The sequence below is a fragment of the Coturnix japonica genome, unplaced genomic scaffold (genome assembly GCF_054131305.1).
Source record: "Coturnix japonica strain WE unplaced genomic scaffold, WE-NBRP24 Scf061, whole genome shotgun sequence".
In the NCBI taxonomy this organism is placed as follows: Eukaryota; Metazoa; Chordata; class Aves; order Galliformes; family Phasianidae; genus Coturnix; species Coturnix japonica.
In genome coordinates this window covers 785898-813634 of record NW_028188964.1, presented here as the reverse complement: position 1 = coordinate 813634, position 27737 = coordinate 785898, and the positions used below count along the sequence as shown (strand labels likewise).

Below are 27737 nucleotides of genomic sequence, written 5' to 3'. Positions count from 1 at the left end.
CAGGGCACAGCACATGCTGGATGAGGCAGAGGAACGTGCTGACACGGCTGAGTCCCAGGTAACAAGCTGCAGGCACGGAGCCGTGACATCAGCATCAAGGTGGGTTCCTACCCCACATCCCTGCCCTCCATCTTCTCACCTCCCTCCATCTCCTTTCCCAATAGAAAGGACTCAGTGAGGAACGAAAGCTGCAGATGCTCTGCCTTCCAGCCCCAACCTCTGATCTCACAACCCCTTTGGATCTCTCAACTCTCCTGCTTTCAGCCAATAAGAATTGTTGAGCGGCAGCAGCTGCATTTGTGGGACAGGGCTTAGTGTGGGTGGTGCTGTGGGGTTGGTGTGGGAGCCACGGGAGATGGAGGGTGGCCAAGAGTGTGAGTTGGCCACTCAGGCCATCCCACAGTGCCGTGAACCTTGATCCATGGTGACTGAACATCATCGTAACTGGCTGTGGGGCACAGTTGGTTGCTACAGGACAGTATGTTCCCCTATGCACTTCTATGGGTCCCTGCAGGTACATGTGTGAGTGTGTCAGTATAGCTTCTCGGAGTCGGGTTGCTTGGGAATGCAGCCCAAAGCGGGTGGTAAACTCCATCTAAGGCTAAATACCGGCATGAGACCGATAGCCAACAAGTACCGTAGGGGAAATTTGAAAAGAACTTTGAAGAGAGAGTTCAAGAGGGCGTGAAACCGTTAAGAGGGCGACCTCAGGTCCCATATGGGTCTGTATTTGTTCCCCTTGGCTCCCCGTGGGTCTCTATTGCTCCCTGTCGTTCTTATGTGGCTCTATGACTCTCTATGATGTTCTTTTGGTTCTCTATGGTTCCTGTGGGTTACTGCCCCTGACAGACGGTGGGAGGGGCCGGGTGATAAGAAGGGCAGAAACAGCCCCATTTCTGTCCCTGGCTGTGTTGTGTAGAGCCCCATGGGGAACTGTGCAGCACTGCAGTCCCGCGAGGAGTGCAGAGCAGGCAAGTGGAGAGGTGCTTGTGTTCCTGGGAGGAGAGCAAGCCGTTCTCTGTGTCTGTGCGAGGAGTGAAGGAGCCAAAATGCCAGCCCAGCTGGGCAGGTGGGTGCAGCAGGCCCAGAATGTGGGGAGGGGAAGCCAGAATCACTGTGTGCTGCCGGGCTTTCTCCAGCCAGGCAGCCAAACTCCCTTTCCGTGGGCACAGCCCTGTTCCTGCTCTCGGGAGGGCCAGAACGGGGCCAGGCCGCTGCCCACCTTAGCACAGCAGAGCCCCTCACTCTCATGCGTCCCATGGGTGCTGTGGCACTGGCCAGCTCTTGCTAAAGGGCCCCCTGGGACTCACAACTCTGCTGGGCAGAGGAACCCGGTGGCAGCTCTCTGCTAAAAGGATCCCAGGAGACCGTGTCCCCACGCTGGGCTGTGATAACCACCATCTGATCTCTCCCTTAGGCAACGTGTCGCTCAAGAGAGGGGAAGAGGGACTCCCGTCCTGCTTCTAGCGGTCCTTTCTGGTGAGTGTTCCCCACCCAAAGCCATCCCAGCACAGCCAAGGAGCGGGACTGTCCCACACAGCATGTCCCCACTGGGTTGGGAGGAGGGAAATGGGCTGCAGGGCTCCGAGCACTCTGGCAAACTAATGGTCTCTCCTGACTGATATCTCCCACAGCTGGAGCCTTCCTCTGGATATTGGGAGCCTGGGGAAATGTCCTGCAGGTCAGTGCCACAGCGTGCGACAGAAGACAAAGCTCTGCCCTTGAGCCTCCATGGGGACAGGAGGAGTTTGGCCATGGGCCCATCGCTGCTGAGACTCTGTGGGCTCCTGAGCCAGGCTGGGGGCTGCCTTGGCAGCAGGACGGGCTTTGGTGTGGCAGCATCTTCCCAGTGCCCAGCACGGAGCTCAGGCTGAAGGCAACAGCACATGGGAAGAAGGGGCCTTTGGCTCGTCCGTGACACTGTGGCGTCTGGAGGGATGGGAAAGCAAGCGGAGAAGCAGCAGATGCTCTGCAGCACGTGGAGGGCTGAAGGGCCCAACTTTGGGCAGCGGTCCTCTGCAAAGTGCTGGGAAGCAGCAGGAAATTCTGCCAGCGGCTCCCTGGGAAGCTCCTTTGGAAGCTCTGGCCGTGCTCCTGGTGCTTCCTCCCATCAAATGCTTTTCTCTTCCAGGTGGTGTCAGCAGGACCTGTGCATGAGCTCCTGTCTCTGGGGTAAGAACACTTCCTTGCCATGCACCTGGCTCTGTAGCTTGGCCTCGGCTGGCTGTGTGCTCCATGCACGCCTTCACCTTGTGCCCAGGGCTCCAGCCTTTCCCATCTATATGGTGAAGGCAGCCCTTGGCAAAGCAAAGGAACAAAAGGGGCCGGGGGATAAGGAAGGGCACAACCCCCCGGAATCCTTCACCTCGTGGCACTGAAACTCTGACCTGCGGGGTGGACATTGCTGAACAAGACTTGCTTTGCTTTGCCTTCAGGAACTCACTGGTCTGGCCAGAACCAAACCTGAAAAGTACTCAGCTGTCAGTCAGGAAGGAGCTCATTGTAGAATCATTGTTTGATGTCCTGGAGGAGAATGGGATCTACGGTCTGAAGAGAGAGGTAATGATAATGCTCCCTCCTGTTTCCTTCCAGTCCTTTACAGGGACACCTCTGTGCTCTGGCTGCCTGCCCCACACCTGGCTCTCAGGCTCAGCCTCCCCTGTGTCTTGGAGCTACTTTGCTCCCCACACTGAGAGCTGATGCTGGTGCTGGCTGCACGGTAAAGCTGGGATCAGGGTGCTCTGTGCAGAGCCATGAATTCCCCCTGGCTGGGCCCCAGCCAGAAGCCTACTGGGCTTGGCTTGGAGGCTGGATGCGGCCCCTGCCAAGAGACTTGTGCTTCAGACTTCTTAGCTGGAAGGGCCATTCTCCAGACCAGCTGCAACTGGAGCTCTGCAGAGCCTGGCTGGCTCAGGGCACGATCTGACTGCCTGTCAAGGCTGTTCTACAGCAGACACAGGGCTGGCAATACTGGGATCAGGCAGAGCCCAAAGTCCATCTTTGCTGTGTCTCTGGAGGGCAGTTCTTGGGTAGGACTCCCTGCTCACACCCATCTCCTGTCTTTGTGCTCACTGTGCTCAACTTGGCCATTGCACAACTGCAAGCTCCTTGCCCAGCATCCAGCTCTGGCGACTCTTTGCCTCACCGCTGATGGACGCATCTCTCTCATTTCAGCCTGATATTTCTGTTGGAAACTGCTGGGCATTCCAAAGTTCGCAGGGCCATGTTGTCATCCAGCTGCCGGAGAACATCTGGCCCACAGCCTGTGGCCCTGTGGCACGTCTCCAAGGCGGTGTCTCCCTCTGGGGGTGTCAGCAGTGCCCCCGAGACTTTGCCATCTTGGTAAGTCTCTGCCTGCTGCTGCTTCTGGAGGCCCCCGAGGAAAAAGCTTTGCCATAGAGCCCCATAAGAGCCCATTGAAATCCTATAGAGCCCCAGAGACAACCAACAGAACACCATAACCAAAACATAAGACCCCATAGACCACCACAGACACCCCAAAAAGCCCTATAGAGCCCCCACAGACACCCCAGAGAGCCCCATAATGCTCCATAAGACCCCATAGAGCTGCACCAGAAGCTCATAGAGATCCAAAGAGCCTCATGGCGCACCATAGACACCCAACAGGGCCCCATAAGGGCCCTACAGACACCCAACAGAGCCCCATAACTGCCACATAGAGCCCTGTAAGACCCCATAGAGCCACACAAGAGCTCATAGAGCACCATAGAGCCACATGGTAGACACCCAACAGAGCCCCATACAACCCCATACAGTTGGGAGCTCCCAAATTTCAGTGGTGGGCTGCTGCAGAGCACGGCATCCTGCCTGAGGGCACCAAATCCCTCGGCTGGTTCCATGTCTCCAAAGGCCTCTGCTGCTCTTTGTGGCCGAGCAGCTGGGAGCAATTGCTCCACGTGCCCTGACTCAGGTTCACCCTCCGTTGTGCTCCAATCCTACCAGAGCACAGGGAGGGTTGGAAGGGCTCCCACCTTTGGCCTCAGTGTGTTCTTTATGGCACGGCCTGCCTAAGTGTGACCGCCATCATCTCTTGTCTTTGAGGGAGTGGATGAGGACGAAAGGGAAACTCCTGGGACTGTATGTTTATGACGTGGACAGAGATATTGCGCAGACCTTCCACGTTCAGGTATGGCAAGTGCAAGGGGGGAGGCTGGGCTGCCTGCAAGTCATGGGAAGAAAGAGCTTTCCTGCCCACCCTCTGCTCTCCAACATGGCCGACTCCCGTGGGGTCCCTTTTGCAAGCCTTTGGAAGCACTTGTTGTGCCGGGGCTCTTCCCATGCCCATAACAAAGCCTCTCCTCTGCTACTGCTTCACTTGTATACTGAGACCTTGAAATAACTACAAACTACTTCACTTATATAATGAGACCTTGAAAGAAAAGATTCTTCTCTTGTTCTAAAGGCACAAACAACATTTGATTCCCACACTGATAAGATCAGTGATAACAAGAGAGGGGTCTGCATGCTAAACAACTATTGAATATGGATCAGAATTCCAGGAAATCATTGACTGTGTATTAGGTTTACCCATATCTATGGGGTGAACAGTGGGAGCTATGGGGCACTATGAGATCTATGGGATGCTTTGGGATCTATGGGGAGAACAGTGGGAGCTATGGGGCACTATGGGGCACTGGTCCCCCTCTGGCCCATAACGAAGCCTCTCCTCTTTGCATTGGCAGGAGAAGCCCCTTCAGTCCTACAAAAGGATTAAAATGGATGTACGCAGCAACTGGGGGAACGCGGAATACACCTGCGTGTACCGATTCGAAATCCACGGCAACCCCTAAAAACACCTAGAAACCCCTAAAAATCCCTAATAAACCCTAAAAACCCCTAAAAAAACCTAAAAACCATAAAAAACCCTAATAAACCCTAAAAACCCCTAAACTCTGATGTCTACCAGAGGGTTTTAATTAGGGATTGATCATTCAATGAAGAGATGTCGATAACTTTCTGCCCACCTCGAGGCTGGTTGGGGGGAGGGAGGAGCTGCGGGGATGAGTTGGGTGGGTGTTTGGGGGGGGGACTGGGGTGGGGACCAGGGCTAAGCCACAGGACAAGCAGGCCAACTTGGCCAAGTTCCCCAGGGCACAGCACATGCTGGATGAGGCAGAGGAACGTGCTGACACGGCTGAGTCCCAGGTAACAAGCTGCAGGCACGGAGCCGTGACATCAGCATCAAGGTGGGTTCCTACCCCACATCCCTGCCCTCCATCTTCTCACCTCCCTCCATCTCCTTTCCCAATAGAAAGGACTCAGTGAGGAACGAAAGCTGCAGATGCTCTGCCTTCCAGCCCCAACCTCTGATCTCACAACCCCTTTGGATCTCTCAACTCTCCTGCTTTCAGCCAATAAGAATTGTTGAGCGGCAGCAGCTGCATTTGTGGGACAGGGCTTAGTGTGGGTGGTGCTGTGGGGTTGGTGTGGGAGCCACGGGAGATGGAGGGTGGCCAAGAGTGTGAGTTGGCCACTCAGGCCATCCCACAGTGCCGTGAACCTTGATCCATGGTGACTGAACATCATCGTAACTGGCTGTGGGGCACAGTTGGTTGCTACAGGACAGTATGTTCCCCTATGCACTTCTATGGGTCCCTGCAGGTACATGTGTGAGTGTGTTAGTATAGCTCCCATATGGGTCTGTATTTGTTCCCGTTGGCTCCCCATGGGTCTCTATTGCTCCCTGTCGTTCTTATGTGGCTCTATGACTCTCTATGATGTTCTTTTGGTTCTCTATGGGTCCTGTGGGTTACTGCCCCTGACAGACGATGGGAGGGGCCGGGTGATAAGAAGGGCAGAAACAGCCCCATTTCTGTCCCTGGCCATGTTGTGTAGAGCCCCATGGGGAACATTGGAGGCCATAGCTTGTAGGCAAAGCAGAAGCTTATGGTGCATAGCTTACGGGGCTAAGCTGTGGGGGTTATGATACAGAGCATCAAGGGCAGTGGTGGTTCTATCGGACACAGCCAAAAAAAGGAGGCTGAGAGGCCTTAACAGCCCTGTAGAGCCTAAAGTCCTTGAAGCTTAAGGGTAGGCCTGGAGCCAAGGTACTAAAGGGCTGGACTGGAAGCACTGAGGTTTTGAGGGCCTGATGCACAGAGGGAGGCCAAAAAAGAGACCACGAGTCCATGAACATTTATGGCACAAAGGAAGGCTTAGAGCTGTAATGGAGAACACACCTGGAGGCACAGATGCCTGCAAGCTGTCAGGGAAATGGGCTGCAGGGCTCCGAGCACTCTGGCAAACTAATGGTCTCTCCTGACTGATGTCTCCCACAGCTGGAGCCTTCCTCTGGATATTGGGAGCCTGGGGAAATGTCCTGCAGGTCAGTGCCACAGCGTGCGGCAGAAGACAAAGCTCTGCCCTTCAGCCTCCGTGGGGACAGGAGGAGTTTGGCCACGGGCCCATCGCTGCTGAGACTCCGTGGGCTCCTGAGCCAGGCTGGGGGCTGCCTTGGCAGCAGGACGGGCTTTGGTGTGGCAGCATCTTCCCAGTGCCCAGCACGGAGCTCAGGCTGAAGGCAACAGCACATGGGAAGAAGGGGCCTTTGGCCCGTCCGTGACACTGTGGAGTCTGGAGGGGATGGGAGAGCAAACGGAGAAGCAGCAGATGCTCTGCAGCACGTGGAGGGCTGAAGGGCCCAACTTTGGGCAGCAGTCCTCTGCAAAGTGCTGGGAAGCAGCAGGAAATTCTGCCAGCGGCTCCCTGGGAAGCTCCTTTGGAAGCTCTGGCCGTGCTCCTGGTGCTTCCTCCCATCAAATGCTTTTTTCTTCCAGGTGGTGTCAGCAGGACCTGTGCATGAGCTCCCGTCTCTGGGGTAAGAACACTTCCTTGCCATGCACCTGGCTCTGTAGCTTGGCCTCGGCTGGCTGTGTGCTCTATGCACGCCTTCACCTTGTGCCCAGGGCTCCAGCCTTTCCCATCTATATGGTGAAGGCAGCCCTTGGCAAAGCAAAGGAACAAAAGGGGCCGGGGGATAAAGAAGGGCACAACCCCCCGGAATCCTTCACCTCGTGGCACTGGAACTCCAACCTGCGGGGTGGACATTGCTGAACAAGACCTGCTTTGCTTTGCCTTCAGGAACTCACTGGTCTGGCCAGAACCAAACCTGAAAAGTACTCAGCTGTCAGTCAGGAAGGAGCTCATTGTAGAATCATTGTTTGATGTCCTGGAGGAGAATGGGATCCACGGTCTGAAGAGAGAGGTAATGATAATGCTCCCTCCTGTTTCCTTCCAGCCCTTTACAGGGACAGCTCTGTGCTCTGGCCGCCTGCCCCACACCTGGCTCTCAGGCTCAGCCTCCCCTGTGTCTTGGAGCTACTTTGCTCCCCACACTGAGAGCTGCTGCTGATGCTGTCTGCACGGTAAAGCTGGGATCAGGGTGCTCTGTGCAGAGCCATGAGTTCCCCCTGGCTGGTCCTGATGAGCCCATGGAGGTGGATCCACCTCCTGATGAACCCATGGAGGTGGATCCGCCCGCAGCATAGCTGGCCTGGCACCACACCACCGTGCCAGGCCCTGCAGCAGTAACATCTCAGCTCCACCATTGCTGGTCCAGGCGCTGGGCTCCTTACCATCCGTGTGGCCCCCGCCCCCGGCATTAGTGCTCTGTGCAGAGCCATGAGTTCCCCCTGGCTGGGCCACACCCATCTCCTGTCTTTGTGCTCACTGCTGTCTCTCCATTCCCTGTTTGTTGCCAGGAAATTCTGCAGCTGACACAGCATGCAATTGAGAAAGTCGTGGAAAACAGCTACTGGATGCCCAACTGGGTTCTGAAATCCCTGGGTATGTAGACAGCTTCACTACCCTCAGCTTTGCGCCTGGCACTCAGCTCAGCAACCCCTCCCAGCTCGGGGCTGCGTGCTGGGATAGGGGACAGGGCTCTGTCCCCACGGAAGGGGCCTCTCCTGTGCTCCTGCCCCCAGGCACAGCAGTGGGGCCGCCATTTGGGGTGGTTTACACGGGTTATGGGATGGAGTCGGGGGAGGGGGCGCTCACAGGGAATGTGAGCAGTGCCCCTCCCCTTATAACTCCCATCCCCAACTTTTCCTCACAGAGCGCAGCAGACACAGCGAAGGGGCTGCAGCAACATCAACTGCCGCAGCAGGGAGAGCGCGGGAAGCAAGCCAAGGAAATGGCAGCAGAAACATCTCATGGCGAGAGCAGCCTTTCCGAGGAGTCCTCCCACAACACATCTGGATCGCTGCCACCCAGAAGGGAAAAAGCGGGGTCTCCCACTGACAAGATGGCGGCAGCAGCATCTCGTGTGGAGCCCAGCGTGCCCGAGGAGCCGCCTGTCCTCACATCCACATCGCTGCCACCCAGCAACGAAGGAACGGGGTCTCCCACCGAGGAGATGGCAGCAGCAGGGGCTAACGGATCGTTGCTCAGCTGCTCATCCCGCCCGTGCCGGCCTGTCATTGGTCAGCGGCTGCGCCGCCGACGCGTATCGCCGTCTCATTGGTCAGCGGCAGCGCCGCCGGCTCCGATTGGCTGAGGCTCCGCGCGCGGGAGCGGCCGCCATCTTGTGTGTCGGGGCCTCCCGGCTCTCCCTTCGTTCGGCTGAAGCCGCTGCCGCAGCCCGGGCCGCCCCGCACGGCAGCGCCGCTGCAGCCGCTGCGCGCCGGAGCTGTCCGGGCAGCACCGAGACGGAACCGCGGCACGACGGGAGCGGTGCTGAGGACGGCGGCGCCGGAGGTGTGCGGGAGAACGGGGCCGGGCCGGGGCCGGGGAGAGGAAGCTGAGGTGGGCTGTGGGTGTAGGGGGCAGTGGGGGAGGAGTGGGGGGGATGGGGGAGTTGAGGGGGCTGTGGGGTAATGTGTGGCCGTGGGGGGGCTGTAGGTCCTATGGGGCTGTAGGGAGGGCCTAGGGTAATGTGGGGCTGTGGGGGGCAGTGGGATGGATGTAGGGGTGAACAGTGGGGGAGATGGGGTTGTAGTGGGCTGTGTGGGGATCCCGAGGGATAGGAGGAAATGGGTGGCTGTGAGGGGAATGTGGGGTCTGCCGGTGGCTGTATGGGGATATGGGGATGTATGTAGGTGAAGTGGGAGTGTAGAAAGGTGTGAGGGGCTTATCGGGAGAGCTGCGAGGCTCTAGGGAGCACTGTTTGGGCTGTAGAGGGCTATAGGGCTGTGCGGGGTTTGTAGGAGGATATGGGGCTGTAAGGTGCTAGGGGGAGTGCAGGGGTAGATGTAGGTGTATGTGGGGCTATGGGGAGCTTCCTAGTGGCCATAGGAGGGGGTATGGGGTTCTAGAGAGTTGTCTGGGACTTTTGATGTGGTCTAGGGCTATATGGGACAGCGGGGGCTCTGGGGAGAATATAGATGACTGTGGAGGGGCTAGAGGGCTGATGCTGGGCTGTGGGGGGCTCCAGGGGATCATGGAGCTCTAGGGGGCTGGGGTGCTCTGTAGGGCTGTGGGGGAGTTGTAAGGTTTAAAAGGGGGGGGGTGTAGGGTGCTCTGGGTGGATTATAGGAGGATATATGTCTCTAAGGGACTGTGGGTGGGCAGTAGGAGGATTCTAGTGGGATACAATGTTATAGGGGATGTATGGGGCTATAGAGTGGGTTATAGGGGCATGTGGGGCTAGAAGGCTCTCCTTCACTTCCCCTTTCATTTCTCCCTCCATTTTCCCCTTCCATAGCAGAGTGGGTGAAACGCTAGTCCTGAAATTTCAGTTAGAATAGGAAGAGAGAAGGGAACAGCAGGAACGGATCAGCCGGGCCATGGGGCAATACCTGCTGGGGAGGTACCGGATGTTGGGGAAATGCTGTCCCCAGTGCCAGGTGGGGGTGGCCATAGGGGGTCGGGAAGGGACCCGGGGGGGGGGGGGGGGGGGGCAGTGTGGGGGTTGTGGTAGAGATGCGGGGGCTGGGGGCGGGTCTGGAGGGGATAGTGGGGTGTTGTAAGCAGGGGAGCTGCTGCCCCCATTGCCAGGTGGGGGGGTTATGGGGTGGGGGATTGCTATGGGGGGGTATTACTGTTGGGGATGGAGAAATGTTGTGGGGTCTGAGGTGGGGGGTTGGGTTCATGGTGGGGAGGTGGGGGTGGGAGTGGGCCATGGCGCTGTGGGGGGCTCCCTGTGACTCCCCCACCCCTAAACTGTACCCACCCCTCCCCACCCCCCAGACGATTTTCCTACAGGACTATTAGCAGCATCTCTGGAAAGGGGTGAGTTGGAGGGGGGAATTGGGGGTCAGGTGGTGGGGGGTTGGGAGTGGGATGGGGGGTTGTGGATGGGGGGGCAAAGGCTTGGAGGGTGGATACGGAGTGGGGTCAAGGGACCCATACTCCATGAACCCATGGAGTGGGGTCAAGGGATGCATCCGGCAGCCTCGTTTGGGGGGGGTGGTGCCCCGAGCACCCCCTGCCTCAAAGAGGCGCCCAGAGCCCCCTGCCCCCCCCCCATGGCCTCTAAGATCTGGGGGGCGAAATGGGGGCAGCGCAGCAGCAAAGAGGTGGCGGCTGTGACCAACTCGACGGGGGGGGTCCCGCTTCCCCCCAGGTGTTTAGATAAGGCCACCAGAGCCCGGCAGAAAACACCGGGAGGACCCCCCCGAGCTGCCAACCCCACCACAAAAGCCCGGAGCCAACAGCTGCCCCGCTGCCCTTCATCCCCTCCCCCGGCCGCCAGCTCTAAGTGGGGCAGGAGAAGCTCGGGGGGGTCAGAGAACGTGGGGAAGAGGCTGGTGGCCAAATGGGGGGTGAAGTGGGGCAAGGGGGGGGTTCCGAGGCAGAGGAGGAAGAAGAGGCGCAGGGAGGGGACAGAGCTGGGTGCTGGGCTAAGGAAGCCAAGCGGTGTCAGAAGGAGGCAGGGATGGGACAAAGACCCCCCCGGGACCCCCAGAGGGCGGCGTGGAGCAACGCCGACTCCGCAGTGGACAGCAGTTGGGCTTCTCAGAGCCCCCCAGCACCCACAGCAGCTGGGCCTGGGCTGCAGGGGTCAGGAGTGGGGAAGGAGTGGGCAAGGAGGTGGTGTGGAAGGGGAGGGATGGGATCCAGCGAGGGGCTGCTATGGGGGTCCCCCCTGGGATCCTGAGGTGCTCCATCATTGGGAGCCCTGGAGGTGGTGCCATGGGGGGGATCCTTGTGATCTGGATCCCACAGTGCTGTGCCAAGGGGACCCTTGGGATCCAGCAGTGTGATGTGGAGCGGATCCCCAGCATCCAGTGATGTGACAACACTGGGACCCTTTGCCTCATCGCTGATGGACGCATCTCTCTCATTTCAGCCTGATATTTCTGTTGGCAACTGCTGGGCTTTCCAAGGTTCGCAGGGCCACGCCGTCATCCAGCTGCCGGAGAACATCTGGCCCACGGCTTTCACCATGTTGCATGTCTCCAAGGCGGTGTCTCCCTCTGGGGATGTCAGCAGTGCCCCCAGAGACTTTCCCATCTTGGTAAGTCTCTGCCTGCTGCTGCTTCTGGAGGCCCCCGAGGAAAAAGCTTTTCCATAGAGCCCCCTGAGAGCCCATTGAACCCCTATAGAGCCCCAGAGACAACCAACAGAACACCATAACCGCAACATAAGACCCCATAGACCCCCACAGACACCCTGAAAAGCCCTATAGAGCCCCCACAGACACCCCACAGAGCCCCATAATGCTCCGTAAAACCCCATAGAGCTGCACCAGAAGCTCATAGAGAACCAAAGAGCCTCATGGTGCCCCACAGACACCCAACAGGGCCCCATAAGGGCCCTACAGACACCCAACAGAGCCCCATAACTGCCACATAGAGCCCTGTAAGACCCCATAGAGCCACACAAGAGCTCATAGAGCACCATAGAGCCACACGGTAGACACCCAACAGAGCCCCATACGACCCCATACAGTTGGGAGTTCCCAAATTTCAGTGGTGGGCTGCTGCAGAGCACGGCATCCTGCCTGAGGGCACCGAATCCCTCGGCTGGTTCCATGTCTCCAAAGGCCTCTGCTGCTCTTTGTGGCCGAGCAGCTGGGAGCAATTGCTCCATGTGCCCTGACTCAGGTTCGCCCTCCGCTGTGCTCCAATCCTACCAGAGCACAGGGAGGGTTGGAAGGGCTCCCACCTTTGGCCTCAGTGTGTTCTTTATGGCACGGCCTGCCTAAGTGTGACCGCCATCATCTCTTGTCTTTGAGGGAGTGGATGAGGACAACGTAGAAACTCTCCTGGGACTGTGTCACGGGTTACTTAGATTTACCTATGCCCGTGACAGGGGAAGCCACCCCACGCCCCCCCCCGGGGCCCGGAAAGGAGGGGGAAAAGGGTAGTGGGATAAAACAGCGACAATCTAAGGAGGAAAAACTTATTTTACTAAATATGATATCGAAATACAAGATAACACAATATAATATAATTAAGGCTAACAAATCGAACAAAACAGAGAGAGAGAGAGTCTCCGAAAACCGAGAGGCCGACTGTGAACTCTAGGCGACACGGCTGGAACGCTTCCCACTCTCCGAGAAGTTGGAGAGAAGAAGGAGGGCACTCCAGCCTGGAAACGAGATTATATAGAGTCCTGGTCCCGTGACTTATTGTTACTCCTGTTGTTCTCTGGGATATGTAGTCTTCTTCTGTGGACTGCACATTCAATAGAAGTATCCATACTTGACATGATGTTATGATGTGGAATACTGATAGCAAAATTACAAAATTACAAAACCATGACATTCCACCCCTTATTCTACATTATTACATCATGGTTAATATATACATATATATACATATATATACACGTATGTAAAATTGTGATAGCTAAATAGTAGAATTGCATGTAACATAACTAAATGTACAACTATAATAACTAAAATACACTACACATGCAAACATATATATATATATATAGATACATAAAATTATTGACTGCACTCCCCCAGCATCAAATTCCCTTGTGGCACACATTGAACATCCCCATCCTTCTGCATTACCCACCAAGTGCACCCAGGTCCCTGGGCAAAGACAGTTCCACGGATAGGTTTGCCCTTTCCAGAAGCTGGAAGGACCCAAACAGCTTTTCCCAACATGTTCTTTACATGTATAACAGGGACCTTATCTCCTTCTACAGTGTGTAGGGGGCTAGATTGACTAGGACCATCACGATTGACAGATCCTCTAGTATTGACCAACCAAGTGGCTTCTGCCAGATTCTTCTCCCAGTGCTTAAATGTTCCACCACCCATTGCTTTCAACATAGTTTTCAACAACCCATTATATCGTTCAATTTTACCAGAAGCTGGTGCATGGTAGGGAATATGATAAATCCACTCAATGCCATGATCTTTGGCCCAAGTATTTATAAGAGAATTTTTGAAATGTGTCCCATTATCAGATTCAATTCTTTCTGGGGTACCATGTCGCCACAGGACTTGTTTCTCAAGACCTAATATGGTGTTTCGAGCAGTAGCATGGGGTACTGCGTATGTTTCAAGCCACCCAGTGGTTGCCTCTACCATGGTGAGTACATAACACTTACCACTGCGAGATCGTGGCAAGGTGATATAATCAACCTGCCACGCCTCCCCATATTTATACTTTTGCCACCGCCCTTCCTCCCAGAGAGGTTTCATCCTTTTGGCTTGTTTAATTATGGCACATGTTTCACAATCATGAATAATCTGCGCAATAGCGTCCATGGTTAAGTCCACCCCTCGGTCTCTGGCCCACTTATATGTCGCGTCTCTTCCTTGATGACCTGAGGTCTCATGAGCCCATCGAGCTAGAAATAATTCACCCTTATTCTGCCAGTCCAAGTCAATTTGAGCCACCTCAATTTTGGCAGCTTTATCTACCTGATGGTTGTTTTGTTGTTCTTCAGTAGCCCGACTTTTGGGCACATGTGCATCCACATGACGCACCTTTACAACCATATTCTTTGTTCAGGCAGCAATGTCCTTCCATAATTCAGCGGCCCAAACAGATTTACCCTTCTGTTGCCAATTATTTTGTTCCCACCTCTGTAACCATCCCCATAAGGCATTTGCCACCATCCATGAGTCAGTGTAAAGATACAGCATTGGCCACCTCTCCCGTTCAGCAACATCTAAGGCCAGCTGGACAGCCTTTACCTCTGCAAACTGACTTGATTCTCCCTTACCTTCAGTGGCCTCTGCAACCTGTCGTGTGGGGCTCCACACAGCAGCTTTCCATTTGCGATGCTTCCCTACAATGCGACATGATCCGTCTGTGAATAGGGCATATTTCTTTTCATTTTCTGGTAATTCGTTGTATGGTGGGGCCTCTTTAGCACGTGATACCTCTTCTGCTGGTGATGTTCCAAACCTTTTATCTTCAGGCCAGTCCATGATTACCTCTAGGATTCCTGGACGATTGAGGTTTCCCATTCGCGCTCGCTGTGTAATCAGCGTAATCCACTTGCTCCAGGTGACATCGGTAGCATGATGAGTGGAGGGAACCTGTCCTTTGAACATCCAGTTCAGCACTGGCAGTCGAGGTGCCAAAAGGAGCTGTGTTTCAGTCCCAACTACTTCGGAAGCAGCCCGAACCCCCTCATACGCGGCTAAGATCTCCTTCTCAGTTGGAGTGTAGCACTCTTCAGACCCCTTATATGATCCACTCCAGAATCCCAGGGGTCGGCCTCGGGTCTCTCCTGAGGCTCTTTGAAACAAACTCCAAGTGGGGCCTTTCTCTCCAGCAGCAGTGTAGAGGATGTTCTTTACATCCTGTCCAGTCCGTACTGGCCCCAGGGCTACAGCACAGGCTATCTCTTGTTTAATCTGTTCGAAAGCCTGCTGCTGCTCAGGACCCCATGCAAAATCGTTCTTCTTCCGCGTCACCTGATAAAGGGGGCTTACAATGAGGCTGTAGTTTGGAATGTGCATCCTCCAAAAGCCTACTGCAACCAAGGAAAGATTGTGTCTCTTTCTTGCTAGTTGGTGGAGACATGGCAGTGATTTTGTCGATCACATCTGTTGGGATGTGATGACGTCCATCCTGCCACTTTATACCTAAGAACTGAATTTCCTGGGCAGGTCCTTTTACTTTGCTTCGCTTAATAGCAAAGCCGGCTTGTAGAAGAATTTGGATGATCTGCTCTCCTTTTGTGAAAACCTCTTCTGCTGTATCACCCCACACAACAATGTCATCAATGTACTGCAGGTGTTCAGGAGCACCACCCTGTTCCAGTACAGTTTGAACCAACCCATGGCAAATGGTAGGGCTGTGTTTCCACCCCTGGGGCAAACGGTTCCAAGTATACTGAATGCCCCTCCAGGTGAAGGCAAACTGTGGCTTACATTCTGCAGCCAAAGGAATAGAGAAGAAGGCATTGGCAATGTCAATGGTGGCATACCATTTGGCTGCTTTTGACTCCAGCTCGTACTGGAGCTCCAACATGTCCAGCACAGCAGCGCTCAATGGGGGTGTGACCTCATTCAGGCCACAGTAGTCTACTGTCAGCCTCCATTCTCCACTGGCTTTACGCACTGGCCATATGGGACTGTTAAAAGGTGAGTGAGTTTTACTGATCACTCCCTGATTCTCCAACTGGCGAATCAAATCATGAATGGGGAGCAAGGAATCCCTGTTGGTGCGATACTGCTGTCTGTGCACTGTCTTTGTAGCAATCGGTACCTGCTGCTCTTTTACTCGTAGCAGCCCCACAACAGACGGGTCCTCTGACAGGCCAGGCAAAACAGACAGCTGCTTAATGTTGTCCATATCTACAGCAGCTATCCCAAAGGCCCATCGATACCCCTTAGGATCCTTGAAATGCCCCCTTCTGAGGTAATCAATACCCAGTGTACATGGAGCCCCTGGGCCAGTCACAATAGGATGTTTTTGCCAGTCTTTGCCAGTGAGGCTTATTTCAGCCTCCAGCACAGTCAATTCTTGAGAGCCCCCAGTCACTCCAGAAATATGGATTGATTCTGTCCCTTCATGACTGGAGGGCATTAGGGTGCACTGTGCACCGGTATCCACCAGCGCCTTATATTCCTGTGGTTCTGATGTGCCAGGCCATCGAATCCACACAGTCCAATAAACTCTATTATCCCTTTCCCTCCCCTGACTGAGGGCAGGGCCCCTCTATTGGTTACCTGTGATGACTGGAGCAACTCCACTGGTGGTTGGTATGTCTAGTAGTTCTTTCACCCGTGCTTGTAGTGCAGAAGTAGGCTGATCATGCCACTTCCTCATGTCTTCTCCACGGTCACGTAGGTAGCGCCACATGGAAACACGCGGTGCAATCGTATTGTTGTTCTTTGCCCGAGCTGGGAAGCGTGTGCGTTTAACAGCTGAGACTTTTGATGATGCAGGTGAGGAGTAGGACTGGAATACTTTGATCAGATCCTTCATTAGACCTGGTGGCCCGTACGAGGATTGACCTTCATCAGTTGTTTCTGATACTATTACGGGATCATTACGATTAGTTGATGGAAACAATTTCTTGCACATTTCATCTACTCGGTTTTCTAGCCGTGAGATGGCAGAAACTGCAGCATGCAGTTGGGGGAGCTGCTGATCGGTGGTTTGAAGCATTATAATCAGCTCAACAACTCGGGGCCATCTGTCCCCGAATCCTTTAGATCCTGATACCAATGACTGTGCAATTCTCTCTGGTGCTGTACTTGTGATTTTCTGCCACATGTCAGGATCGGCCCTCACTCTCTGTCACGGTTTGAACTAAAAATCCACCTGCGTCCGTGACAGGGGGCCGTGGGCCCCGGAGGGGCCCTAGGCCGAAAGGAAAAAGTTAATTAGGAAAAGAAAACAGCGGCAACGATCTAAGGAGGCACACTTATTTACTAAATACTATATCGAAATACAGGATAACACAATATAATACAATATAATTGAAAATTGAGCTAACGAATCAAGCAAAATAGGAGAGAGAATGAGTCCCGTAACCGAGAGGCCTACTGTGAATCTAGGCGAACGGCTGAAGGCTCCCACACACTCCCCTGAACGCCAGAACTCGAAAGACGTCAGTCTGTTCTGCGACAGAGTTAATATAGAGTCCAGGTCCCGTGACCTATCGTGTTGTTCCCTGGGAGATGTAGTCTTCTTCTGTAAGTTGCAGATTCAGTAAAATTATTCATGCTTTATATGATGTTATGATGTGGAATACTGATAGCAAAAAAATACAAAATTATTAAACCATGACATTCCACCCCTTATTCTACATCATTACATTATGTTTATACATACATACACACTCATATGTATAATTGTGAATAATCAGCAACCTTATTTTTCTCAACATTTTATATTTATTCCATACAAATCCCTAAGTTGAGAACAAAACTCTATAACCTAACCTACTATTTATTAATTTTGAGAAAATGGCAAAACTGCCAGAAAAAGGAAAACATGTCAGCGGTAGAGGGGAAAGGCAGCGCTAGTAGGGCGTCCCCCACATCAAGGTGCACTCATCCTTTCCCAGCCACCACAGCAGATTTCCTTTTGACTTATACTTCTTTCCATGTGTGCTCTACACATGCATGGCCAGTGCAGGATATAGAGTCCAGATGGAAAACTTGCTTACAGAATGCCTAATTAAGGTATATAGAGAAAAAGTGTTTCCTTAACATTAATCCACTCTATCTTAAGTCCTATACCTAATTGAACTATTCTGTATCTAATTGAAATATTTTCTGAGACTCTACCTATATATTTACAGGAAAATCATTGGCTGCACTCCCCCAACATCAAATTCCCTTGTGGTACACATTGAACATTCCCATTTTTGTCCATCACCCACCATGTGCACCCAGGTCCCTGGGCAAAGACAGTACCCCGGAGAGGTTTGCCCTTTCCAGACACTGGAAGGACCCAAACCGTCTTTCCCAACACACTCTTTATGTGTACTACAGGAACCTTATCTCCCTCCACGGTACGTAGGGAGCTGGATTGGTTAGGACCATTGCGATTACTAGATCCTCGAGTGTTGACTAACCAGGTGGCTTCTGCTAAATGGTTCTCCCAGTTTTTATATGTTCCGCCACCCATTGCTTTCAACATAGTTTTCAACAACCCATTGAATCGTTCAATCTTATCAGAAGCTGGTGCATGATAGGGAATATGGTAAATCCACTCAATGCCATGATTTTTGGCCCAAGTGGTTACAAGGGAATTTTTAAAATGGGTCCCATTATCTGATTCAATTCTTTCTGGAGTGCCATGCCGCCACAGGATTTGCTTTTCCAACCCTAATATGGTGTTTCGGGCGGTAGCATGGGGTACTGCGTATGTTTCGAGCCACCCAGTGGTTGCCTCCACCATGGTGAGTACATAACGCTTACCATTGCGAGATCGTGGCAAGGTGATATAATCAACCTGCCATGCCTCCCCATATTTATACTTTAGCCATCGCCCTTCCCCCCAAAAAGGTTTCATCCTCTTGGCTTGTTTAATTATGGCGCATGTTTCACAATCATGAATAACTTGAGCAATAGCGTCCATAGTTAAGTCCACCCCTCGGTCTCTGGCCCACTTATATGTTGCATCCCTTCCTTGATGACCTGAAGTCTCATGGGCCCACCGAGCTAGGAATAACTCACCCTTGTTCTGCCAGTCCAAGTCTATTTGAGCCACCTCAATTTTGGCAGCTCGATCAACCTGATGGTTATTTTTATGTTCTTCAGTAGCCTTACTTTTAGGCACATGAGCATCTACATGGCGCACCTTTACAACAATGTTCCTTATTCGGGCAGCAATGTCTTTCCACAGTTCAGCAGCCCAAACAGGTTTACCCTTTCGTTGCCAATTATCATCTTCCCACTGTTGCAACCACCCCCATAAGGCATTTGCCACCATCCATGAATCAGTATAAAGATGAAGCATTGGCCACCTCTCCCGTTCAGCCACATCTAAAGCCAGCTGAACAGCCTTTACCTCTGCAAATTGACTTGATTCTCCTTTACCTTCAGTGGCCTCTGCAACTTGTCGTGTGGGGCTCCATACAGCAGCTTTCCATCTGCGATGCTTCCCTACAATACGACATGATCCATCTGTGAATAGGGCAAATTTCTTTTCGTTTTCTGGTAGCTCATTGTATGGTGGTGCCTCTTTAGCACGTGATACCTCTTCTGTAGGTGGTATTTCAATTTTTTTACTCTCAGGCCAGTCCATGATCACTTCTAGAATTCCAGGACGGCTGAGTTTTCCCATTCGAGCTCGTTGAGTAATTAATGAAATCCACTTACTCCAAGTGGCATCAGTAGCATGATGGGTGGAGGGAACCTGTCCTTTAAACATCCAGTTTATTACTGGCAAGCGAGGTGCTAGAAGAAGCTGAACCTCTGTCCCAACTACTTCAGAAGCAGCCCGAACCCCCTCATACACGGCTAAGATCTCCTTCTCCGTCGGAGTGTAGCGCTCCTCAGACCCTTTATATGCTCGACTCCAAAATCCTAGGGGTCGGCCTCGGGTCTCTCCTGAGGCTCTTTGCCACAAACTCCAGGTGGGACCTTTCTCTCCAGCAGCAGTGTAGAGGATGTTCTTCACATCCTGTCCCGTCCGTACTGGCCCCAAGGCCACGGCACGGGCTATTTCTTGTTTTATCTGCTCAAAAGCCTGCTGCTGCTCAGGACCCCATGAGAAATTATTCTTCTTCCGTGTTACCTGATAGAGAGGGCTCACTATGTGGCTGTAGTTTGGGACATGCATTCTCCAAAAGCCCACTACTCCCAGAAAAGATTGGGTCTCTGTTTTATTTGTGGGCGGAGACATAGCAGTGATTTTGTCAATCACATCTGCTGGGATGTGACGACGTCCATCTTGCCATTTTATGCCTAAGAACTGGATTTCCTGGGCAGGCCCCTTCACCTTGCTGCGCTTAATGGCAAAACCAGCTTTCAAAAGAATTTGGATTATCTGTTTCCCTTTCTTGGAAACCTCTGCTGCTGTATGGCCCCACACCACAATGTCATCAATATACTGCAAGTGCTCAGGAGCATTACCCTGTTCCAAAACAGCTTGGATCAATCCATGGCAAATTGTTGGGCTGTGCTTCCACCCCTGGGGTAAACGGTTCCAGGTATACTGAATACCTCTCCAGGTAAAAGCAAACTGTGGCCTACATTTTGCAGCCAATGGGATGGAAAAGAAGGCATTAGCAATATCAATGGTGGCATACCACCTAGCTTCTTTTGACTCCAATTCATACTGGAGTTCTAGCATGTCTGGTACAGCAGCACTTAATGGAGGTGTGACTTCATTCAGGCCACGGTAATCTACCGTCAGCCTCCATTCCCCACTGGTTTTACGCACTGGCCATATGGGGCTGTTAAAAGGCGAGTGCGTTTTGCTAATCACTCCCTGATTTTCTAATTGGCGAATTAGCTTGTGAATGGGGAGCAATGAGTCCCTATTGGTGCGGTACTGCCGTCTGTGAACCACTCTGGTGGCAATTGGTACCTCTTGGTCTTTTACCTGGAGCAACCCCACAGCAGAAGGATCATCTGACAGACCAGGTAAAGTTGACAGCTGCTTAACACCGTTTGTGTTAACAGCAGCTATCCCAAAGGCCCATCGATACCCCTTGGGATCCTTAAAATGTCCCATCCTAAGGTAATCGATTCCCAGTATACATGGAGCCTCTGGACCAGTCACAATAGGGTGCTTTTGCCAGTTTTTACCAGTGAGGCTTATTTCGGCCTCCAACATAGTCAACTCTTGGGAACCCCCAGTCACTCCATGGATATATATTGGTTGTGTCCCTTGGTGACTTGAGGGCATTAGGGTGCATTGTGCACCAGTGTCCACCAAGGCTTTATATTTCTGTGGTTGAGATGTGCCAGGCCACTTAATCCACACAGTCCAGTATACTCTGTTGTCCCTTTCCCCCCCCTGGCTGGGGGCAGGGCCCCTCTATTGTTTACCTTGTTGACTTGCAGCAACTGGAACTCTCCCCTTCTTGGAAGAGTTCACCTTGGTAGTTGTTTCACCTTGTAATTCTTTCACTCGTGCCTGAAGTGCAGAAGTGGATGAATTACACCACTTCTTCATGTCCTCCCCATGACTACAGAGGAAAAGCAACAAGGCAAGACGTGTAGTCTCATTGTTGATTCGAGGTGACTTATCATCATCATTTGCTTGAATACGAGGACGTCTCTTTTTAATGGTTGAGATTTTCGATGATACAGGTCGAGAGGAACTCATGTTGTTTAGCTTCCTCAATAGGCGATTGTGGAAATCCTGGTTTCCATCATCTGGTACCACCGTGGATTCATCTACATCAGGCACATTAGCCAATTTGTCAATAATATCATTTTGTGTTCCCTCCACTTCGTTTAACCTTTCCACAATTTTGACAATGGCTGAAGTATACAGATTAACTTCTGTGGCGCTTATAAATAATTCAAGTTCCTGAAGTCTGCCAATTAGTTCATTCACAAAGGGTTTCCTGTCCCCTTTGCCATATACTAATGCAAGTGCACTGGCATGCTTTTCTGGAGCTGCTTTTGTAAAGTCACGCCACATTTGTCGTGGAACGCGGACTGCTTCAGGATCATGTAATTGGTCTGGATCGTTACGATTGAACTCGCGGCTGTATAGCATTTCCACCAGAGCATTTTCTCTCAAAAATTGGATACCTTTCTCAATATCAGTCCATTTCTTTCTCTCAGGCTCCAAGTCCCGTTTAAAGGGGAATCTATCTCTTACTGCTATCAACATCCGCTTCCAGAGGGTGTAGGACCGATTTTGGCATGTGCCAATACCTCTGTCCACACGTGGGTCCCTGGAAATGCTACCCAGTTGGCGAGCTTCACTGCCATCGAGCCATGCACTGTTGGCACCATTGTCCCAGCAGCGAAGTAACCAAGTGACCATATTTTCTTTTGGCTGACGTGTGTAATCCTTTCTTAGATCTCGAATTTCACTCAGTTTAAAAGATCGATCAATAATGGTCGTAATACTTTGCTCACCTTTTGCTCTATCAAGAGTCCCAGGTGTTGATGGTGGCAACTGTGTTGATGAGGCTGCCCCATCTACGAGTTTGGACTTGAGAAATTCTCGTAAAGAAAAAGGAGCTTTTGGCTCCTCTTCTGACTCTGACCCTGACCCTGATGCTTGTGTTATTTCCTCCAGGTAACCCTCCTTCTTTTTCCTCTCTCCTAACTTTCTCTGCTCCTCTAACTTCTTCTGCTCCTCTATCATCTTCTGCTCCTCTATCATCTTCTGCTCCTCTATCATCTTCTTATACCCCTCTAACATCCTCTGCTCCTCCAACTTCTTCTGGTCTTCTGACTCCCCCTGCTCCCCTGAGTCTCCTGAGTCCTGCTCTCCTAACTCCCTCCGCTCTTCTAACTCCTTCTGCATTTTCTCTAACTGAGTTGAAACTTGTTTTGTCTTTCGCCCTCTTACAGGGGCAACCAACATTGTATCTGGTGTCCCAGATGGTTGGTCCAATTGGACTACCTGTGCCCCCGGTGGCTGGTCAGATTGGACTACATGTGCCCCCAATGGCTGGCCAAATTGGACTACATGTGCCCCTGGTAGTTGGTTAAATACATTCAACTCACCCTGGAGGGCACATAGCTGGTCTCGGAGAGCGTTCCGCTCAAACTGGACAGCACCAAGCTCAGTCTGGAGGCTGTTGTAGTTGGACTGGAGAGTGTTGTACCCGAACCGGAGGACGTTATGCTCGGCCTGGAGGGCAGTATGCTCAGTCTGGAGAGTGTTGAGCTTGGTCTGGAGGGCATTGTGCTCGGTCTGAAGAGCGTTATGCTCGGACTGGAGGGCATTATACTCGGACTGAAGAGTGTTGAGCTCGGTCCGGAGGGCATTGTGCTCAGTCTGAAGAGTGTTGAGCTCGGTCCGGAGGGCATTGTGCTCAGTCTGAAGAGCGTTATGCTCGGACTGGAGGGTGTCGCAGTTGGATTGGAAGGCATCATGCTTGGCCTGGAGGGTGCCGCACTCAGACTGGACGGCGTCATACTTGGACTGGAGAGTGTTGTGCTCGGTCTGGAGGGCATTGTGCTCGGTCCGGAGGGCATCGCGCTCAGTCTGGAGAGTGTTGTACTCGGACCGGAGGGCGCTGTGCTCGGACTGGAGAGTGTCGTGCTCGGACCGGAGGGCGCTGTGCTCGGACTGGAGAGTGTCGTGCTCGGACCGGAGGGCGCTGTGCTCGGACTGGAGAGTGTCATGCTCGGACCGGAGGGTGCTGTGCTCGGACTGGAGAGTGTCATGCTCGGACCGGAGGGTGCTGTGCTCGGACTGGAGAGTGTCGTTCTCGGACCGGAGGGCGCCGTGCTCGGACTGGAGAGTGTCGTGCTCGGATCGGAGGGCGCTGTGCTCGGACTGGAGAGTGTTGAGTTGGGATTGCAGGGAGCTTTTCTCATCCCAAAGTTTTTCTGCGTCAGCTCTAAGATTCTCTTTCTCGTACCATATTGAGTCTCGTTGGTACAGGAGATCTTTTCTCTCAGCTTCAAAAACTTTTTCTCTCTCTACCTTCTCATCCCAAAGTTTTTCTGCGTCAGCTCTAAGACTCTCTTTCTCGTACCAGATTGAGTCTCGTTGGTACAGGAGATCTTTTCTCTCAGCTTCAAAAGCTTTTTCTCTCTCTACCTTCTCAGTCCAAAGTTTTTCTGCCTCAGCTCTAAGACTCTCCTTCTCGGCCCTGAGACTCTCTCTCTCAGCTTCAAAAACTTCCCTCTCAGGAATGGTATTGACTAAGGCCCGATAAGCATTAGCTAGGCCCAAAATCATTTGTGCCTCCTGAGATCTGCCTGAGCCACAACATTCCTGCCTCAAATATGCAATCAAACTCTCAGGATTCTTCAAGTGTTCAGGAGTGAAGCTCCATAACACTGAAGATGTCTGTCCTTTGAGAATCTCTTCAATTCCCTGCCACTCAGTATTCTCTGGTTCTAGGGAAGACTTCCTCCGGATGTTGTAAATCCAGATACTGAGTGAGATTATTACAATAATCAACAGTAAGATCAGGGAGATTAAGAGTGTGGCCCACTGATCATTCAAAAACTGCATAAAGGATTCATAGAAAGAAAGAGGAGCACGCTTAAAAATCACCATTTCTGTATAATTAGTTGCATTAGTTGCTCCCTCTGGAGCTGTATACAGATACGAAGTGAGCATTGCTAACCATGCTTTCAATCCATTATACAATTGTATAGCTCCATAAGAAAAAGTGGCTAGCTTAAACATGACCCAATATGTTCGGAGCGTCTCAAAAAAGGAACCAATGGCACACAGTCCCTGGTAAAACAAATTTAGTAGAGAAAACATTTTTTTTTTTTCCTCCAATAGAGAGAAAAAAGTAAAAGAAAACAAAGCTCAGCAGTGTTTATAAAATATACTGGAGTATTGGCAGTCCGCCTGGACTTTCAAGGTCAAGCTCGCAGGTGCAGAATCGCAAACACGAGATAGCTCCTTAACAGGGAAAAAAACTCGTAGCTCTGTTAAAAGCTAAAAGAGCAACAGAAGAAAACACAGAAAAACAGCAACTCAATCTGCCCGCATTCTCCACCAAAATCTGTCACGGTTTGAACTAAAAATCCACCTGCGTCCGTGACAGGGGGCCGTGGGCCCCGGAGGGGCCCTAGGCCGAAAGGAAAAAGTTAATTAGGAAAAGAAAACAGCGGCAACGATCTAAGGAGGCACACTTATTTACTAAATACTATATCGAAATACAGGATAACACAATATAATACAATATAATTGAAAATTGAGCTAACGAATCAAGCAAAATAGGAGAGAGAATGAGTCCCGTAACCGAGAGGCCTACTGTGAATCTAGGCGAACGGCTGAAGGCTCCCACACACTCCCCTGAACGCCAGAACTCGAAAGACGTCAGTCTGTTCTGCGACAGAGTTAATATAGAGTCCAGGTCCCGTGACCTATCGTGTTGTTCCCTGGGAGATGTAGTCTTCTTCTGTAAGTTGCAGATTCAGTAAAATTATTCATGCTTTATATGATGTTATGATGTGGAATACTGATAGCAAAAAAATACAAAATTATTAAACCATGACACTCTCTCAGGGTCAAGTTCGCTTGGATCAGGGCTGTACAACATTTTCGCCATGGCCAATTCCCTCAGGCGCTGAATACCTTTTTGGACGGTATTCCAACTATCAAATTTAGGCTTCAAAGCATCCTTATAGGGTTACCTTTCTCTCACGGCTTCTAACAGCCGCAACCAGAGAGTGGCAGCTCCATCCGAACATCTGCTAATCCCTCTGTCGATACCTGCATCTTGGGCATTGCTTCCTAGTTGGCGAGCTTCATTACCATCTAGAGACAAGCTGTTGGCCCCGTTGTCCCAGCAGCGAAGCAACCAAGCAAGGATACCTTCATCTTGACGCCGTGTGAACTCCTTTCTTGAGCCTTGGATTTCAGTCAGCTTCAGAGGTCGACAATAGGTGATTTCCTCCTCATCATCAGTCTCTTCTTCATGCCTCTTGGTTTTTGCCTTTGCTTTTTTCGGTACTGCTCCATGCCCGGCACCTGGGTCTTCTGCTGCCCCCCCCTGTGCTTCTCCTTCTTTTCGTTCTAGACGCATGGACACCCGTTTCCATTTCTTGCCTTCCACAGGGGCAACTGATATTGCTACTGATGCCTCCTGTGACTGATCAGAATTAACTTGGGCTTGAATCTCAGATCGGAAACTCTCTCTCTCCAGAATAGTATGATACAAAGCACGGTATGCATAAGCCAAACCCCACATAAGGTTTACCTCCTTAGATCTCTGACCCAAATACTCACTTAATTTCTTAGGGTCCCTTAGGTGTTCAAGAGTGAAATCCCATGACACTGCGGGTCCCCATGCTTCTAAGACCTTTCCTAAACCTTTCCATATTCCCTGCCAGTCATCATTCTCTGGTTCTGGAGGAGACTTCCACATAGAACGAATGCATAGGAACATATATGCATTCATTAATAGTGATAACATGGATGCAAGTATGAACCCTATCTCAGTTATTGAAAGGCGTGTGGAAATTTGAGAGTACAACCTAAATAAAAAGGGTTTTTTTAGCCTGTACAATGAATTAAACATGGTGCTGTTTGTAAAATTGCCTGTTCCATCTGGGATGCAAGTACTTGTAAGATTCGCAATTCCATCTGGGATGCAAGTGTTTGTAAGATTCACAGTTCCATCTGGGGTGTAGGTGCCAAAATTCTGACCATACCACATCTCATAAAAGTACCAGGCAGGTGTCTCCATCAGTATCCACCTTATTAGGCTATATACCTGCACAATTCCACAACACCAAATTGTGGTGTTAATAGTTGACCAATACTTTAAGAAGATCATAATTGCTTTCAATCCCTTAAACAGAGCAACTGGGATGAAGAGTGGATTCATAGCTGGCAGGCTCTGTAAAAGTCAGAGCTAGCTAGCTTTGCTCTAAGGGAGAAAGAAATCCCTTTGTTTTCTACACAAAAGTTAGATAGCAATGCTGAGAATGTACAGCAGCCCTTAATGTTGACAATTTGTCTGGTATTTCAAGGTCACGTTCTCAGTGAGCAGCTATGAAAAGATAACACTCCCCTAACGAAGCTCTTTAAGAGTAAAGAGAGAGTCGTTCTAAAAGCTAAAAAGCTCTATGCCCGCATTCTCCACCAAAAAATCTGTCATGGGTTACTTAGATTTACCTATGCTCGTGACAGGGGAAGCCACCCCGTGGGCCCCCCCCCCGGGGCCCGGAAAGGAGGGGGAAAAAAGGGAGTGGGATAAAACAGCGACAATCTAAGGAGGAAAAACTTATTTTACTAAATATGATACTGAAATACAAGATAACACAATATAATATAATTGAGGCTAACAAATCGAACAAAACAGAGAGAGAGAGTCTCCGAAAACCGAGAGGCCTACTGTGAACTCTAGGCGACACGGCTGGAACGCTTCCCACTCTCCGAGAAGTTCGAGAGAAGAAGGAGGGCACTCCAGCCTGAGAACGAGATTATATAGAGTCCTGGTCCCGTGACTTATTGTTACTCCTGTTCTCTGGGATACGTAGTCTTCTTCTGTGGACTGCACATTCAACAGAAGTATCTTCTGTTAGTATTCTACTTGACATGATGTTATGATGTGGAATACTGATAGCAAAATTACAAAATTACAAAACCATGACAGATGATTAATTAATTATTAATTGATTATTAATTATTAGGCTAATTAACCCTAATTAACTCCATCTTTTCTCTTTCCAGGTCCATATCGACGACGGAGCGACTTCCGCCCCCCCTAATTAGTTAATTAATGATTAATTAATTAATGAGCTGCCATTAATTAATTAATCCATTAATCGAGGCCTCATTAGCACTTAATAACAGGGACCGGGAAAGGGGACGGGGCTATGCAAATCAGGCCAATGGATCATGAATATATAATCACATGCTAATGAGGTCTCAATGTTAGTTGATTGGGCGTGGTGGGGTTTGACAAAGCCACGCCCCCTTCACTTGCATAATTAATTAATGCGCACGCGTTAACAAAGCTGGTGCCCGATTGGTCGGCGTCTTGTTCTTCCTTCGTTCCGATGGGGTTAATATGGGGGGGGGGGGGTTAATTAAGGCATTAATTAAGAGGTTAATTAAGGGGTTAATTATGGGGTTAACGAGGGTCGATGTGTGGCCGGGGGTGGGGGGGAGGGGGGAGATGATGGATGCGGTTGGATGAGAATAAAGATGGCGGAAGAGCGACAGGGTCTGGTGTTATTGCGGGGGGTATGGGGTATATGGGGGGGATGGAGCCTATAAGACCCTATAGACCCCATAGGACCCCATAAAAATCAATAGGACCCCATAAGAATCACA

General features: G+C 51.4%; 3 protein-coding genes and 1 pseudogene across 9 annotated transcripts; all 4 read left to right on the top strand.

Moving 5' to 3' along the window:
* The first annotated feature begins 852 nt into the window (after window positions 1–852).
* LOC146751863 (uncharacterized) lies at window positions 853–2167 on the top strand. The gene is made up of 3 exons (XM_085533556.1): window positions 853–1069; window positions 1418–1479; window positions 1635–2167. Exons 1-3 carry the CDS (start codon window positions 1050–1052, stop codon window positions 1916–1918), a joined length of 366 nt encoding a protein of 121 aa, XP_085389682.1. The 5' UTR covers window positions 853–1049; the 3' UTR covers window positions 1919–2167.
* Window positions 2168–2198: 31 nt separating this feature from the next.
* Window positions 2199–4911, top strand: LOC146751862 (SUN domain-containing protein 2-like). The gene is made up of 4 exons (XM_085533557.1): window positions 2199–2559; window positions 3175–3342; window positions 4063–4147; window positions 4704–4911. Exons 2-4 carry the CDS (start codon window positions 3224–3226, stop codon window positions 4809–4811), a joined length of 312 nt encoding a protein of 103 aa, XP_085389683.1. The 5' UTR covers window positions 2199–2559; window positions 3175–3223; the 3' UTR covers window positions 4812–4911.
* Window positions 4912–5604: 693 nt separating this feature from the next.
* On the top strand, window positions 5605–7821 carry LOC146751861 (uncharacterized; annotated as a pseudogene).
* A 57-nt stretch (window positions 7822–7878) lies between these two features.
* Window positions 7879–27429, top strand: LOC146751860 (uncharacterized). Of its 7 annotated transcripts, none has more exons than XM_085533550.1 (5): window positions 7879–8718; window positions 9665–9769; window positions 10150–10191; window positions 11252–11419; window positions 27132–27429. In XM_085533550.1, exons 1-2 carry the CDS (start codon window positions 8175–8177, stop codon window positions 9682–9684), a joined length of 564 nt encoding a protein of 187 aa, XP_085389676.1. In that variant the 5' UTR covers window positions 7879–8174; the 3' UTR covers window positions 9685–9769; window positions 10150–10191; window positions 11252–11419; window positions 27132–27429. The 7 variants fall into 7 exon arrangements, with proteins under 7 accessions (XP_085389676.1, XP_085389677.1, XP_085389672.1 ...); XM_085533551.1 differs by having other exon boundaries at window positions 9665–9806; XM_085533546.1 differs by having other exon boundaries at window positions 7879–8766.
* Window positions 27430–27737: the final 308 nt, after the last annotated feature.

Excerpts from the sequence above, each read along its gene's own strand:
- LOC146751860 (XM_085533549.1), top strand. The coding sequence starts at position 8,175 with ATGGCGAGAGCAGCCTTTCCGAGGAGTCCTCCCACAACACATCTGGAT. Across the intron at positions 8,719-10,149 it reads TGAGGACGGCGGCGCCGGAG|ACGATTTTCCTACAGGACTA; the intron begins GTGTGCGGGAGA and ends CCCACCCCCCAG.
- LOC146751863 (XM_085533556.1), top strand. The coding sequence starts at position 1,050 with ATGCCAGCCCAGCTGGGCAG. Across the intron at positions 1,070-1,417 it reads ATGCCAGCCCAGCTGGGCAG|GCAACGTGTCGCTCAAGAGA; the intron begins GTGGGTGCAGCA and ends TCTCTCCCTTAG. Across the intron at positions 1,480-1,634 it reads GCTTCTAGCGGTCCTTTCTG|CTGGAGCCTTCCTCTGGATA; the intron begins GTGAGTGTTCCC and ends TATCTCCCACAG.
- LOC146751862 (XM_085533557.1), top strand. The coding sequence starts at position 3,224 with ATGTTGTCATCCAGCTGCCGGAGAACATCTGGCCCACAGCCTGTGGCC. Across the intron at positions 3,343-4,062 it reads CCCGAGACTTTGCCATCTTG|GGAGTGGATGAGGACGAAAG; the intron begins GTAAGTCTCTGC and ends CTTGTCTTTGAG. Across the intron at positions 4,148-4,703 it reads CGCAGACCTTCCACGTTCAG|GAGAAGCCCCTTCAGTCCTA; the intron begins GTATGGCAAGTG and ends TTGCATTGGCAG.